Source organism: Eupeodes corollae, chromosome 1 (genome assembly GCF_945859685.1).
Source record: "Eupeodes corollae chromosome 1, idEupCoro1.1, whole genome shotgun sequence".
NCBI lineage: Eukaryota > Metazoa > Arthropoda > Insecta > Diptera > Syrphidae > Eupeodes > Eupeodes corollae.
In genome coordinates, this window is record NC_079147.1 from 243,541,401 (window position 1) to 243,558,750 (window position 17,350).

General features: G+C 32.1%; 1 protein-coding gene across 2 annotated transcripts in view; it reads left to right on the forward strand.

Annotated features, from left to right (window-relative positions):
- The first annotated feature begins 2,287 nt into the window (after positions 1–2,287).
- Positions 2,288–17,350, forward strand: part of LOC129943388 (long-chain fatty acid transport protein 4) — a 70,426-nt gene continuing 55,363 nt past the window's right edge. For both annotated transcript variants that reach the window (XM_056052796.1, XM_056052797.1), the window contains exon 1: positions 2,288–2,770. In XM_056052796.1, the coding sequence (XP_055908771.1) occupies positions 2,708–2,770 (63 nt within the window). In that variant the 5' untranslated portion in view covers positions 2,288–2,707. The remainder of the gene's footprint in view (positions 2,771–17,350) is intronic.

Here is a 17,350-nt window from a genome sequence, read left to right on the forward strand (position 1 = left end):
TTAACATCGCCTATAAAATCTTCTCTGCCGTAATATGTGAACGTCTAAAGCCTATCGTCAACAACCTGATAGGTAATTATCAGTGTGGGTTTAGGCCAGAAAAATCCACAGTTGATCAAATATTCACATTACGGCAGATCCTGGAAAAAACCCAAGAACACCAAATCGATACCCACCATCTTTTCATGGATTTCAAGGCCGCATATGACAGCATCTACAGGGACGAGCTGTAAAGAGCCATGTCTAGTTTTGGCATCCCTACCAAACTCGTCCGTTTGTGCAGGATGACCATGGAGAATTCACGCTGCTCCATAAAGGTTGGAAACAACTTAACAGAACCTTTCGATGTCAAAAAAGGTTTTAGACAAGGTGATGCGCTGTCATGTGATTTTTTAAACATCGTACCTGAAAGAATAGTGCAGAGCTCACACGTCAACACTAGATGCACTATCTTTCAAAAGTCTGTCCAATTACTAGCATATGCTGATGACATTGACATAATCGGAAGAACTCGGGATGATGTCAACGGGGCTTTTGTGAGTATTCAGGCAGAGGCGGCAAAAATGGGTTTAATGGTTAATGAGGGCAAAACAAAGTACATGCTGTCGTCTAGAAAGGACATACAACACCGACGTTTTGGTCAAAACGACACAATCGACAGACGTAACTTTGAGGTAGTCAATGACATCGTCTACCTAGGCTCCGCTGTAAACGGAGAAAACAACACCAGCGCTGAGATCAAACACAGAATAACTCTTGCTAACCGCTGTTTCTTTGGACTAAGAAAGCAATTGAGTGGTAAAGTCCTCTCTCGAAGGACCAAAGTGTTGCCAAATAAGACCGTTATCATCCCCGTCCTGCTATACGGTGCAGAAGCATGGACTATGACAAAAGCGGATGAAAGCACCTTGGGTCGCTTCGAGAGAAAAGTTCTTCGTGTAATCTACGGTCCCGTATGCATCGAAGGAGAGTGGAGCAGAAGATGGAACGTACGGGCTTTACAGCGACGTAGACTTAGCCAGAAGGGTAAAAGTCCAACGACTTAGATGGCTGGGTCACGTAGAACGCATGGAAACCAATACTCCGTCCCGGAAAGTCTTTGAATCCGCACCCACAGGACAGCGCAGTAGAGAAAACTAGAGACATCTAGCTAGCGACCGAGCTAGATGGAGAAGTTTGTTGGGTGAGGCCTAGTTCACACAGGACTGTAGCACCACCTTAAATAAGTAAGTAAGATGTATTGGCTTATCATTAACAACGTGCAGATTTTCTGAGTCCGAGGTTCGAGAGTATTTCTTTTTAGTTGATGTTATAAAAGGCTTATGTGTTTCACGGAACTGTGTCTTCATTTCATTTAGCTAAAACTTCCAAACTTGTAAAAAACTCTCATTAATTTAGATTAAAACAAAAATTTTAACCTTAGGTATTTAAAACACGAAGAGGCCGACATCCTAGACATCCTACAAAATTTTACTTGTTGAATTAAGAAAAAACGAAATTCAAACATTTTACTTTGAGCTTTGTGATCTTTCAAATCAGGATCGACAAATTTAAGTAATTTGACCCTTAAAAAATTATGCATTTAAAATAAAAAAAACTTCATTTTAAATATACTCGTATATGTATGCACTTACTATAAGTAAATCGTTGCGACCCCGACATGAATCTTATTTGTTTTTCTTTTTGTTTACCAACTCATCGCGTTTTATGCATCAATGGAGCCAAGCCACACTCCAACGCGCATCTAGTTGCCCCTGTTTCATGGTTAATCTGCTCAGCAGCAGCACATCCATCATATCGGTGCATTATAAGTTACAAGGTTTTCCATCTAACAAAGACGCATAGGTGAGTCTATCTAAAATGAGAGTATCAGACAGCAGCGGCGGAAAATTTCTTCCCAAGGGCCCAACATTCAACATCTAAGACAGAGCACATGCACTTTCGTTTCTCATCATCAGACAGTCTTCACCCATACCTGATGCATTTAAAATGTCATTTCGATTCATAGATTCCACCGTCTACAGCGTCACCGAGACCGGCTCACCAATCTAATTAAGGGAGAAATCGTGTCTACCTTTAACAATGAGCCGCTGCTAAAGCCAAACACGCAAAGAACTTTGAGAATGTCTTCAGCAAAAGCTTAAACATGCCAGCTCACTTGGTTGGTTGGTAATGTGTATTGCACTAAAAGCTTCTCCATGCGAGAAGGTAAGCTAGAGCTGGAGCTAAGCATGAGCATACTCGTAGCTTCATAGCGACTTTTGTGGTTTAAGGTTTACTTTACTTCGAAACGATCCGCTTAAACAGACGGTTGTTTGCTTTGAACGGACCCGTGGTGTTTGTGGTATGTCACTTACTGGATTTTATAGATCGCGGAACAAAATTCAGTGATCTTCTTCGGTTATAAATTCGAGTTTTAAAAATTATGCTCCTATAACCGGCATTTTTAAAGGAATTCAGTTCATACTAGATTTTAAAAATTAAAACTCGATCAATAAAATTTTTGTGATCAAATTAAGTTGAGATTTATTTAAGAATCTTCGTCTGAGAGTGAACTTGTGATATTTTTAAAATTTAAGAATTATGTTAATTTTGTTTAAATTGATCTTGTTTGTTGTATCGTAACATAACAGTGTCATTTGTAAAAGAATAACTAATTTGTTTATAATAATTAAAAACAAACACACATACCTACATTTGGATTTAAATGGATAACCTTCATTGCGATCAATCAGATAATAAAATGGTTGATGACGATTTAAATCAGCAGGTAAGAGTGAATGAACTAAATCCAATGTATCAGTTTTTTGATACATCTGCGAAAGATGATAATGAATTATAATAATGACTTATGCAATCATCATCATATATTCATAACTAAATAAAATTGATCGCGATTGGTGTAATTAGCATTTTTATTTTTATTTTATTTTTTGTTTTTAGTGAATATTATTTAAAGGTCAACATTTTTTTTTGCATTTATTTTCTCTTTTAAAAATTTTATTTTGATCTTGAACTTACCCTACTTTCCGGGATTGTGTAAGAAATGTTAATGAGACTATAAATCGATCCACGGCGGCGGCAGCGATAGTGACAGTGGCAGCGTGGCGTTAATAGTTATTTACTATTTTGCCGGAAACTTTTGATTTCTTATTTGTTATTCATAACACTCGGGGCAGCAGAACAAGAAAATGTTTTAGTTTTTTTAAATTCATGAATTAAATATTGAATAAAATCAGTAGCAAAAACTTGCCCTTTCGATTAAAGTCGCTTTCAAAAGTGTATTCGAATATTTGAGAACTAGACTGGAAGAAGCAGATGCGACATTGTTAAAGTTTGCCTTTTCACGGGCAAAGGTCTGAACTTGAAAATTAACTTAATTAAAAGTTGTTTGAATAAAATAATGAGATCTAAATATCAAAATATATATCATAACAAAAAGAAAACGAATTTTCGAGTGTATTTTGTAATTAATTATTATGCCTTTCGTTGGTTATTTTCCATTTAAAAAGGATGTAAAATGCATTTAATAGAGATATTATTTATTTTAATAAATAAATAGATCTTAATAATTATGCATTCATTCAGAGACGAAAACTAGTTTTGGAATTTTATTTTTTGAATTATTTGAGGGTAGACAATAGACATATTTGACAAAAGTTTTGTAGGATTAACAGGACGAATAATAAAAAGTGAAAAGTATTTCTATTTCCATTTTTCTAGTTTCAGTTGCTTTGATTTAATTAAAATAAAATAGAGAAACACAAAATGTTTCACTTTCCTTTTCGAAATATTGAGATTTTCATCAAACTAAGGATTCTAAAAAAATAGTGTTTTTCACTGAGAGGTTTTATTTTGATATCAATCAGTATAATAGCGGCTGTATGTCTTCCAAAACTTTACACAAACTCAATCCCTAAAGTTTTAAATCGATTGTGAGCACTGGCATCTTATGTAAAGGATGTCCCAAAATTAACGCAAGATTTTAATTAAATAGAAAACTCCGTTTTTAGTCTTTTGATAGTTATATTTGTATTGATTTGTAAAGTACATAGGATAGGGTTATGTATGGAAAAACACATCGGACAAATGGCCTCCACGGCTTTGCATGCACATGCGCACTCTTTTGTTTAAATTTTCCATGACCGTTCTGCATAAATGTGGCTGAATTTCGTTGATGCAGCGTTGAATCTCCTCCTTTAATGCACGGGTGGTTGTGGGCTTGTTGACATAGACTTGTGATTTCAAATAACCCCATAAAAAGAACTCTAATGGTGTTAAATCACACGATCTAGGAGGTCAATTTTGATCACCGAAACGAGAGAGTACACGACCTGGAAATGTCTCATGCATTAATTGAATTGTTTCACGGGCTGTATGACATGTGGCACCTTTTGGTTGAAACCACATATTGGACACATCAATATCATCCAATTTTTGCAGAAAGAACAGCATCATTTTCAAAAAAATATGGCCCAATTATGCCTTCAGTCCAAAATCCACACCATACAGTCACGCGTTGTGGATGCATTTGTTTTTCGACAATCACATGTGGGTTCTCCGAACCCCAAATGCGGCAATTTTGGCGATTGACAATGGCTTTGTCAAGATGAAAATGTGCTTAATCGCTTAGGATTATTTTGCTCGAAAAATCAGGCTCCATTTGTTGATGTTCAATAATCCATTCAACGAAATCTCTTCTCTGTCCATGGTCATTAGGCTTCAATTGTTGTGTTAATTGAATTTTGTAAGCATGAAGACACAGATCTTTGGTGAGTATACGCTGTAAAGAGGTTCTTGAAATTTGCAATTCTTGTCCAACGTCAAATTGAGGTTCCTGGATTGTCAGCAACACTCTCACGCACTGCTTCGACATTCACATTTGAACGGCTTGTTTTTGGACGACCAGTGCGTTTGGCGTCTCCAACGGATCCAGTCTCCATGAATTTTTCAATTAATCTCTTCACAGTTGACGAAGTTAAAACACTATTCCGACCATATTTTGTATGAAATTTTCGAACTGCAGCCGCCAAGCTTTCACTATTTTTGAAATATTCTTTAATAACGAAGACACGTTGTTCTATCGTGTAACGCTCCATTTTTAATAACCCTGTACTGTTAGCTGTCAAATTGCTTTTTTTTCAGGGTTGCCAACACTTCACTGCATAATTGGCGGAAAATTCAAATCTTGCGTTAATTTTGGGACACGCTTTATTATGTTACACATTTCCCCAAAGCAAAAAGTCTAAAATACTTATACCACAATGTTTCGTTAGAAAAAATGTTAGAAAATATGACAATCAGAAACCCTTTTCTTACAAAATTGCGATAGTTTTCTTGCTTTTTTTGCAATTACCGCCGCTGCACTGCCCTTTGGAAAAAAAAACTTCGATCTCATCGATATTTTCTTTAAAATAATCAGTATTGGTGTAGTTTTTAGTTGTCAAATTCAACAAAATGACAACATGAGAAGTGAGGCTGCTCTACTAGAGGGCTATAAAAATAAAATTTGAATCGGATTATATTTATAAAGAAAGAAGTAAAGGCACCTTTAAAGGGTTCGGGTCAAAATCCCCTAAAACAAAACATGAAGAAAATCCAAATTCCGAAAAATTCAGAATTCTGAAATGCCGAAATCCCGAAAACAAGTAATCACAGATTCGCAAAATCACTAAAACCCAAGATTCCGAACAATTGTATTTATATATTAACATTCGTTAGGACGCTCATTTAAGGATCAAAATATGTACAAAATTGTATTCCTTTAATATTTAATATTGCATTTCACTGTTTTATTTTCAATACTTTTCCCTATAACCCAAGTATGTTTCTTAACTTTTCTTTGAAGTAACCATTCTCAATAAATAAAATAAAAATATTTTCAAATAATAAATTTAAATCCTTATTTTATATTTTATTTCTAAAAAGCTATGAATGTTTACATCAAGAATTATTTTATTTAAGGGATTTTGACCTTTCTGGATTTTGGGTTCTTAGGATCTCAGGTTTTTGGTATTCTGGTATTTCTGAACTTTAGGTTTTCGGGATTGTTTTCGTCCCCGACTTTAAAATCATCTAGAAACATTTTGTATAACAAAAAATACATAAGTGCTTCACATTCTTATTCGGAAAAATGCTCTTATTAAGAAAGGGAATTTTAAAGTTTTTTTTTCAAAGAATTTAGCAATTTGTTTTTTTTTTTTTAGTGCCCTTGACGGTAGGTCCTGCCAGTGGTCTGAGTTCCATCTTTTTCAAGCGCATTTCACGAGTTGTTGACAAAACTGGAATCATTCTTCTCGTGAATATTTTGCGCTTATTAATAATTGTACAGGAAAAAAAAAAGATTTTGTACATTTTGGCATCATACCAAATTAACATGAACTTAAAAAAAAGTCTACCTACTGTTTTCGTATAGTTAAACATAAGTTTTTAAAATTTTTATTGGATCTAATACTCGTATTGGGTGATTTTTTAAAAGCTAAAAGAAAGTTTAAAAAAAACACATACAAATCAAAAAAGTACATAAAATCTTTAATTTAAATCGATAGTACGGTCCATATAATTTAATGTTTGAAGATTAAAAATAAATAAATAAATTGGGTGGCGCGACAGTCCTTTGAGAACCAAGGCCTAGTGACTTACAACTCTCAACCATTCCTGTGTGCGAGTAATGTTGTCAGGAATGGAGGGGACCTACAGTTTATATGCCGACTCCGAACGGCTAATTTTGAGAAAGCACTTTTTCATGACAATAGTTACTCTTGGAGAATTTGTCAATTCCTCGCAAGAGGCAGACTTTAGATGGCATAGGCAGGGATCGAACCCAAGACCTCTTGCATGACAGTCCAACGCACTAACCATCATGCCACGAGTGTTTGAAGATTATTTCATGTAAATGTTGACCTTGACTGCGCCTAAAATAGTCCATCCGCTTAGTCCAATTTATGCTTCAATGTTGTCTTTCAATGCGTCAAGTAAAACAGGCTTGTCTGTATAGACATAAGCTTTAACGTATCCCTACAAAAAATAGCCTAAAGGCCACCAGCCCATAAACTGCACCAAACTGTGACTTTTTTGGACGCATTGGTAGCTCGTGCAATGCTTCTGGCTGATATTCAGTCCAAAATCGACAACTCTGCTTATTTACGTACCCATTGAGACAAAAAATAGCTTCGTCGAAGAACACAATTTTTCAGTTAAAAAAGTGGATCTTCCAAGAGCCCATTCAACAAAAATGTTACGTTGCAGTAGGTCGTTCGCGTTCAATTCTGGCACCAGCTGTATTTTGAAAGGCATCACACCTAAATCCTTCCCCAAAATTTTCCACGTTGTTGAGTAACAGAGGCCCAATTGCTGCGAACTTTCTTAACAGAACAAGCATTTTGATAATAGAATTCAATATTTTGTAAGCATTGTTCGTTTGTAAGACGATTCATGGTTAAATTAAAGACCAAACTGAAGATTTCTGATAGTGAAACAAAACACGAAAGCGTCAGCTGTTTAAATCAGTGTTGCCATAAAGATAATAGCTTAGACATCAAGTCAAATCAAATCAAATCAAATGGGGTGGCGCAACAGTCCGTTGTGAACCAGGGCCTAGTGACTTACAACTCTCAACCATTCCTGTGTGCGAGTACTGTTGTCAGAAATGGAAGGGACCTACAATTTAAGGCCGAATCCGAACGGCTAGTTTGAGAAAGCACTTTTTCATGACAAGAATTACTCTTGAAGGATTTGTCAATTCCTCCCAAGAGGCAGTACCCGCGAAAATTATGTTTTTTTAATTAAGGTGGCACAGGCAGGGATTGAACCCAAGACCCCTTGCATGACAGTCCAACGCACTAGCCATCATGCCACGGGTACTACTAGCTTAGACATCACCCTTTATTTTACTAAGAAGCTTATAATACTTAAGAATAATTTATATACCTCTTTGACGTTTATGGTTTTTTACACAAAAATTTAAGAAAATACTACTAAAAATTTGGTAAAAATCGGTTTTCAACATTAATATCTTTTAAAGTTTTGACTTTAAACCTGTTTCATCTCATAGAAAGTAAAATTTTAAAAAGTTTTTGCATACAAAAATGAGATCACACAAAAAATGCCACATTAAATGAATTGGTCTTAGGACTCGGTAACTTCACAAAATAATCTTAAGAACTTTAATTATTGATAACTTACTTTTTGAATTTCCTCAGATGACAATTGGGCTTATTTATAAGAAAATAAGTATATATTTTAAAAGCCACATATGGGAAGTTATAGGTTTTGCGCGCTTCCCAGCATCTTTTTTTAATATACAAATTAAATCTAATATCGGAAAACCAAATATAGACTGCTGTTTCAAAACGCAAATATTTGTTAGAGTTTTTCAGCAACCCGAAATGTCCGTAAGGGTTAGTTGGGGAGCCGGCTTTTAAGCCGCTTAATTTGTTTATCACTTAAAAGTTGTTTCAAGAAATTCAATATCTTAAAACTGCTTAATCAACTTTTCTGCAGTTAAATTGTTTACTATATATAAAACACTCCATACTTCGAGTTAAACAATTAATAAAAGAGGCTAGGATGCGACCCACACTGATAACTTACCATCCTGTCTGTCGATTTGTCTTGCTTAAAAATTTTGTAGGTTTTCGTATTTTGTTAAAAAAGTTGTCAATTGAAAAATTAATAACAATAATTTGGATATGATGAAAAAGTTTGATTTCAAAATTAATTTTTACTATCAAGAATATTTAAACGTTAACCAGTTTTTACTAATTTTAGTAGCATTTCTTTAAAGTCTTTATTTCTTATATAAAAAAAAACAAGTTGGATGAATGAAATTAATTTGAAGTCCGAACTGAACATCATTTTTACCAAATGTACTGTTTTTGTATATTTTTTTTTATAAACTGTTGGATTTTTATCAAAAACAATATTTTATGTGGGATTAAATAAGTTTGAAACCGATATTTTTAATTTTTGAAAAGACATTTCGGTCGAAAATCAATTTTTACGAACTTTTAGAAATGCTTTTTTAGGTTTTTATTTTTTGTTAAAAAAAACTTTCTATTTGATATTTCAAAAAAATGTATGGAATGTTCAAAACAATATTTCTCATAAGATAAAATTAGATCTAAGCCAAAATCTCAAAGTTTTGAAAAGATATTTATGTCGAATATCAATTTGTTTATTATTTTGTAGGTTTTAAATTTTTTGTAAAAATAAACTGTCAATTCGATTTTTCTCAAAATGGTACTCAATTTTAAAAATATTTTTTTTTAAATAAAATTAGTTTAAAGCCAATGTCTCAAAGTCTTGAAGAGTTATTTGAGTCAAAAATCAATTTTTACTAACTTTTATTAATTTTTTTTGGGTTTTTATTATTTTGTAAGAAAACTGTCAATTCCATATTTCTCAAAATTTTACCGAATGTTGAAAACAATATATTTATATTTATAAATATTTTTTTATAAGATAAAATAAGTTGCAAGCCATAATCTCAATTTTTTTAACAGATATCTGAGTCGAAATTCAATGTTTACCAACTTTGAGTAATGTTTTTTTTTAGGTTTTTATTTTTTATATAAAGAACTGTAAATTTGATTTTTCTCAAAACTTTACCAGTTGTTAAAAACGTTATTTTTCGTTTAAATAATTAATTGGATTTGTTCAAAAAATATACTTATTTGGTATCACGTAACAAAATATTATACAAAATTTAATTCAAATCTCTACCGTTTTGGGTTTGTGAGATATTTAGGGTTAACCGAAATATTCACTTTTTTTAAACTGTTTTGGTTAAAAAAACCACCACGTAATTTTCTTGATTTTATTTGAAGTCGATACTCTACTGGTTCTTGAGCTATGGACTACGAAAAAACGTCGCAAATGGACGGACGTACGAACCTACGAACGTTTGTACACACGCACGCACAGACATCTTTCTAAAAATCTTTTATTTCGGCTCTAGGGACCTTGAAACTTCGAGAAATGTCAAAATTTTCAATTTGACAAAACCGCACACATTACAATAACTTTCTATGGGAAGTTAATAAATCAATCAAACCAATAAAAAAGTGTTAATTATAGTTTTTTTTATTATAAGGTAATAAATCCAATTTGTGTTGTTCTTAGGAAGGAATCAAATTACAAAATGAATTGAAAGTACGTACATACTTGAAGAATTCAAAGTACTTAAAGAGTTTTAAGGAAATAATTAAAAGAAATTACAGTGAAAATGGAATTAAGGAATACAAGAACAAACTTTAGTAGGTACTGGTACTAAAAATTAAAAAAAAAATTAAAAAAGTACAAGTACAAAGCAATTGGACTATTACCTTGATAATTTCCGCTTCCTTGCTGAAATTTGTTTGGAAATGTGGTCAAAATAATTCCCTGATAAACCAAATTTAACACTTTTGTAAGGGCTCAATTCTAAGAAAACTTGGGTGAGATGGTACTTTAAAAGAGCGCTAAGCTATACAAATTTTAAGAAAATGATCTAAAATTTCATGGGTTAGTTTAGTACTAACAAAATATTAAGCTGAAATTTTTAGGGGAATATTTTCTTGACATTTTCAACCAATTTAAAGCATAGAAATGAAAAGGAACTAGTCACAAAAAAACGCTCAATAAATAGCCAAACCGTGGTATTTTAAAACCAGAAAACTATTCATATTTCATGTTTTATTTAATCTCCGAAGTATATTATTTTAAATTGTATTTTACTTTGTTTATTTTCAATTTCTCTTTGTTTACGTGGTCATTGTACGTTATTAAATATCTTATTTTCGAAATAAGTTGATTCATAAGTTGTCTAGGGTTAATTTAATTCAGTATTATTTCATTCAACATTTTTTAAATTGAATTTCATTAGCAATAAAATTTAATAATAAAATCTATTGCTTTTTAGATTTGCTTAAATATGTTTTTTTATTTTTTATTGCAAGCAATTAAATATATTGAAATGTAAAAAATATGATGTTTATTCCTTTCTCAGATTAATGTAAAAAAAGCAAGACAATTTACTTCCATAGTAGTTAATTTTTAAGTTGCATTTTAAAACATGGTAATTAAAACTTAATATTAGAAACAAAAGAAAGAAAACAAATTATTTATGACACTTTTATTAGCAAAGTTTAGAATATTATTGATTTAAAAAAAAGAAAACTAGTTTAATTGTTCAGCTGATGTTTTGAATATAATTTTAAAAATTATTTATAAAAAATATAAAACGGAAGTCAGTATAGCTAAGTCCCAAACTTCCCATAGGTCTTTATATTTCTTCAAACTTTAAAACACTGTTAGAAATGTTAGCAAAAATTATTCAAAATTTAATTATCATATTTATTTAAAAAAAAAACACGCGCTTAGCCTTGTAACCCAGTTAGTTGATTGCTCCCATCAAAGCAAAGCAAACATAAGTACAAGCAATCAAACTTGGATTACTATTCAAAACATGTTAACATTTAAATTGAACTCTGATGTCGAGCTCATCACTATATAGCTCACAAAATGTATATGATTCTCTTTTCATTCAGGAATAATAAAATAGTCACTTAAGAACACTGTCTTAAAGGAGTTTTTGTTTTAAAATAGTTTATGTCTCCCATACCGGAGCTTGTTATATTAAATTCTACGTCATTTTGTCATTAAACACAATTTTTATTTGTATGATTATTAATAAATATTAAAGACTTTTTTAGAACTTACCTTATATGCTTTCATTTTTTGGTTTATTCTGTTTTTTGGAAGCTCTCACAGCAGTTAAATGGAGGTAGTTAATACTCTTAAGAACTATAACTATTAAGGCAACAAGATTAAAATATAAAAATTAAAAAAAATTACGTTCGCCACCTTGAACCTTAACTTTACGATTAAGTCATCCCTACTCGACGCAAGTTTCCCTTAACACACATCGAGATGTCTAAATAATCGAATAAAATGTATTTTGTTTTTGTATTCCATTTGGTTTTCAGAATTGAATGCCTTGTCATTTTTTGTTTTGTCTTCATCCCCAAAAATAAACAAAATAAACTAGGACACTCTAATAGGACTGCGTTAGAAATATATAGCTACTATTTTGTAAACCAATTGTTCCCTCACGACTTGACTACTGCCCAATTTATGATAGTTTCACCTAATTACTTCGGGCGCCACGAGGGATATATTTTTGAAAGCGAAAAAAACATATAGAGAATCTATATACGTATATTCTACAGAAAAAGATATATTTAATTATGTGCCTCAAGTTTAAAATTTTCGGGTAGACAATTGAGAAGCTAACATATAGAAGATAGACAAAATGTCTCAGAAAATCTACCCTGCGATCTTAAGTGGAAAGAAGAGGCTGGGGTCGTCCCACGCTGATAACTATCAGGTCAACTTTAAAATAACAATTTTGTTGCAATAAGTTCAATTGCCATTAAGGAATTGAAAAGTATGTCATTAATAATTGAAGCTTAAGATTTTTTTTTCGAGACATTAAACTTTTTTTGTGGCTTTGTTTGAAGTCAGTATCTTTGCTCAGTATCTTTGCTCGTTGGTCAATTTTACCAAATAATGCAAAAAAAAACTAGGGGCCTATTTCACTAAAATGTTTCAAAAAATTTGCAAAGTGAAATTATTTTTCATTTTTAAAATTTTATATGAAAAGTAACTTTGCAATTAGTTCATATTTTGAAGAGTTGCAAAGTAAATTCTAGACTGTTTTTTTAAGATCAAATATGCAGACGGTTGCCTTGCTTATTCCGTGCATAGATGCAACACCGTGATAGTGGGCTCCATTCTCAGTCCAACGTAGTGTCAACAAACGTTGTCGCAAGAGACTTGAACAAACGCGTAGTTCAAAAAGGCTCCGTACAGCAGCCTGGTCTTACTATTTTTTTGAAAAAACAAAACTAAAACTAGTGAAAAAGTTAGTTTCCACCTTCACTTTTAACCAAATTGTGACTTTTAAAATACTTGTTTTAAATACATTGTTATAATAAATATTTTATCTCAGAATCAACAAAAATAAAGCTGCTGTACGAAGACTTTTTGGACTAAGTGTATATTTCTTTAGCTATGGAATTTAAGTTTCCCATTCCAAGACTACACGAATTCGATGATTCTTTTTGTTATTCAAAAACTCTGTTTTGTCGAAAGTTAATTTTTAGTTTCACTACTCTTTGGCATTTATTATTAACTTCTTCGTTTTCAAAATGTTCTTCAAAACGATTAATTTTTGTGTATAGATTATTTTGCAACAGCTTTTCAAAAGCTGTAAACTTTCTAATTCCATTAAAGGATGGCTACGATGTCGATAAATAAAAAAACTCTATTAAATCAAAATTGAATTTAAGATTAAAAACTCATGTTCTTTGTTAAATTCTTCTAATTAAACAAAATAGCTTATGGCAATTGACTTTTTCATTACTATTCACTTCTTCATTTTCAAAGCGGTTTATTAATATTTATTTTATAAGTTTTCGACAACTTTTTAAAACAAACTCATATTTGCAAATTACTGAAAAGCTTTTGAAACTTCTAAATTTAATTTGCAAAGCATATGGTTTGGTGGGACAAAAAGAACAAATACTCAGAAAAATAACAAAAATGTTCACTTTCTAGAAAATACTTTTTATTTTGCAAATTTGAATATGGTGAAACATAATTTGCAAAGTAAAAGTTCATAAAACTGTTTATTGAAATAGGGCCCAGATGTCAAAACACGTTATTTTTTGTTGAATGCAGTTGTTCTGAAGGAAATGTAATTTGGTCAGAAATATTTTGTTTGGTTTTTTGGGAATAAAAAACGTCAATAAATAAATGAATGGATATGCCAATAAATAAAACTAATTTATAAAGGGGCCTTGCACATGAGGGCGAACTACGAATGAACGAATTGACGAACAAACGTGATTTTACACATTTCAAAAAGTTAATTTCAAACAAAAACACATTTAAGTTATAAGAAAACAATTGGCACTGATGTTAAGACAATAAAAATTGTATTTTGTTCTCTAAAATAAGAAAATTTTGTAAAAATAATTTTGTAGTAAAGAATTGCATGAGGTTGCTACGAACTGTCAAACTCTATTCACGTTCCACATACCGTCCACACTGCAACGAATAAATTGTTCGCGCGCAAGATAACCTTTAAATTATATCACTCTTGTTTTGTTTCTGTGTGAAAGATCATTGTTGAGGAAAATATGGAAAAAAGGGCAATTCAATTCGCTGTCTACGAATAGAAATAAAACCCATGTGAAAGGAAAGTCAAAATATGCCAACATCCACAGCTCGCAGTCCGTAGTTCATAGCTCATTTGCAAGATGCTTTATAGCTGAATCATAAACACGCTTCGGCTTCGTCTGCGTTACGGTGGGCCTGCTTATAGATTGCTTTGAATGATTTCTATTATTTCATCCCTAATGACCAAATATTTTGTTTGTTGACATTCTTTTACAGCACTTGACCTCTCAGACAAAGCAAATGTTCAGGTAATTGAACTAGAGCTTCCGTTTGGAGTCACATTACGTTACATAACGATCTATCCCTTATGATTGTCAAACCAAACGTAAAGTCGAAGCTCCTATTGCTGAACTCGTAAACGTCAGGTGAAGCCGAAGCTGAAGCGTGTTTGTGATTCAGCCATTAAAGTCATGATAATGAGACACAGTTAAATCCATAAAAACTGACTGTTTGGTGTTCTCTATGGTTTGGTGGAATAATTGATCCTTCCTTGATACTTGTTTTAAATTGATGCTTGCCAGAACATTACTCTTAATTGATTACTGACATTTTGTTAATCGATTAAACAACCATGACGTGCAGGTGCTGTGGTCTTCACAAGACGGCACGGCGGCGCCTAAATTAATTTATTGTAGAAAACGTTTGGTAACAGCATAGTTACAGACCCACGAACTGAACTCTAAGATCGTTTAATTTAACGTCGTTCAACTATTTTCTGTGGGGAGATGCGAATTTATTAGTATACGCTGATTATTGCCAATACACGTCAACAAATTTTGAAAGAAGTAATCGAAGTTTGATCTTCTGCGTGGAGGTCATATGCCAGAAATCATATTTAATTATAATGCCAGGGGATTATCTTTTGAATAAAGTACAATTAAAAAATTAAAAACAACCTTCATAAAACAAAAATGTACTTTTAGTCGAAAGCGTTATTGGTTCTCAATATGTCTATGGTCAACCAAATTTTTCAATTTTTGTTTAAGTTGTAACAGCTGCACTATTTTACAGAGCGCCCTGCGTATCTTGGCATCATGGTATCTTACCTATAGAGTTTGGACGAAGGAAAGCACTCACAGACATCTCCCCAAGAAACTTGAATTTAGATTCTTTTTACCAAGAAATGTCAACTTGACAAATTACACTTATTGCAATAGCTTTCAAAAGGAATTAAGTGAACCTTCTTTTAACCTACTTTTACTAAATCACAATTCATTAAAAGTATACTTAGACTTTTATTTTGACAAATTGTGTGCTTTAATTATTGCTTTAATTATTGCAAAATATTGTTACTTTTTATTCATAGAATCTTTTCCTCATCAACGAAATATCATACATATGTCAACAAATCATAACTTACCCTATCTGTCTAACCACTTAAATACAAAAAGAAAAACACCCGAAAAAACTAGCAAGTGTTTTTTAACCAAAATCAATAATTTTCCCCCAAAGGAATATTTAATGAGTGTCAGCATTCCTCCGGTTTAGTCTATCAAACAAATTATAGAAATAGAATTTTGAATGAAATGAAAAACAAAACAAAAAGGGCGCATGACACACAGACAAAAATTTCAAATCATGTATTCATTCATGATTATTTTAATTATGTTCTTATAACGTCATTTAAAGGTGTTTAAGTCGTAAATCTCTCACGTAGCTAGTAAACACCCACATAATTACGACTTTCAGATAATAATCCGACAAAAAAAAGAACGTGTACTCTATAGGCTTATGCGTGCACTTGTATGAAGTATTTTAATATTCTGATCAGCAAGTATAGTAAGCGGTTGTCAGGGCAATGTCAAGCTTATTGTTATCTGTCAAACAAAAGATCCGAGGAAAAGTTATTATATTTTTCTCTGTTGCAGTAAACCGAGGTTATACAGTTGAATTTTTCTATACTTTACTTAAACTATTGTGTTTGTATCTTTTTGATGTTGAGTCAGTAAAGGAGAGAAAAGTAACACGCAACCGTCTATATAATTGCTTGGCCATAAGTCATCTTTTGTCCAAGCCAGTGGCTTATACTTTGTTCGAAATATCAACACAAAAGCAAAAGCCCCGGTGTTTCATCAAAGTAAAGGAAACCCAAAATGAACAAAGTTAAATTCAAAAGACCATTCATCTCTCAAGATACACAGTAGTGTAATTAACAAGTAAATATCTGCACATATATACGAAAGTTTGTACATTAAAGTCATATTGTACTTTTTGGATTATCTGAACAATATTTGAAGACATTTCGAACTTTACGTTTTCTTGTATGTAAAGATGCAAACAAAACGATCGCCGCTTTGAATTTCAATTAAGTGCTCATCTTTGTTTGCAGAAATGGTTAACTTCTGGTTCTGTTTGCACCTATGTACAGGGTGTAGCATAATTGTTCCACACTGAATATATTGAAAGGTCTTATCATGAACCAATATACTCTGGTAGCTTGTCCGTATCGCATCCTAATGGTTTTTGATTTTTGTTTTTAATGTTTTTGATATTTTAAAGTAGATTATTGACGTGAAAACTTTATGTTGAAAGGCGTTGAAATTTTAATAAGAATACATTCTTTGAAATTTAAATCAAAACAATTTTAAACTTCAAAATTTAAAGTTTAGTATGCTGACAAAAATTGTGAAGTTGTTGCTTATTTCAAAAATTGTCTTTGTTTCTTAACTTCCCAGAAATTAGTTAATTTTACCACAAATAAGCTTAAACTGAAAGTTATATCTAACCTTTTAACAAATGTAGTGCTATTGGACCATTACTTAAGGGACACCCTGTATACTTGTACATGACATGAAATGTAGGTTGATGTATAAAAGGAGCTGTTAACATATTTTGTAAGTCTTTTTCCATTTGTTTTCATTTCCAAAGAGAGAAAAAAGGTGCGTCTGAAGACGTTTTTAAAGAGCAAATTCGTTACAACAACGCCTTCAGTCAAACATTTCGAGTTCCATAAACCAATTCATATATTTGTTCCTACAAAATGTACCTATAGAACTGCAGAAAACATATTCTACAAAACGACTTACATTTTAAGTAAAATGTCAGAATATTCAAATGTTTTAGAAGAGAATATTGTTGGCTTGTGGCCCTGACTTTATACCAAAATAAGCTTCTAAATGTTGTATTA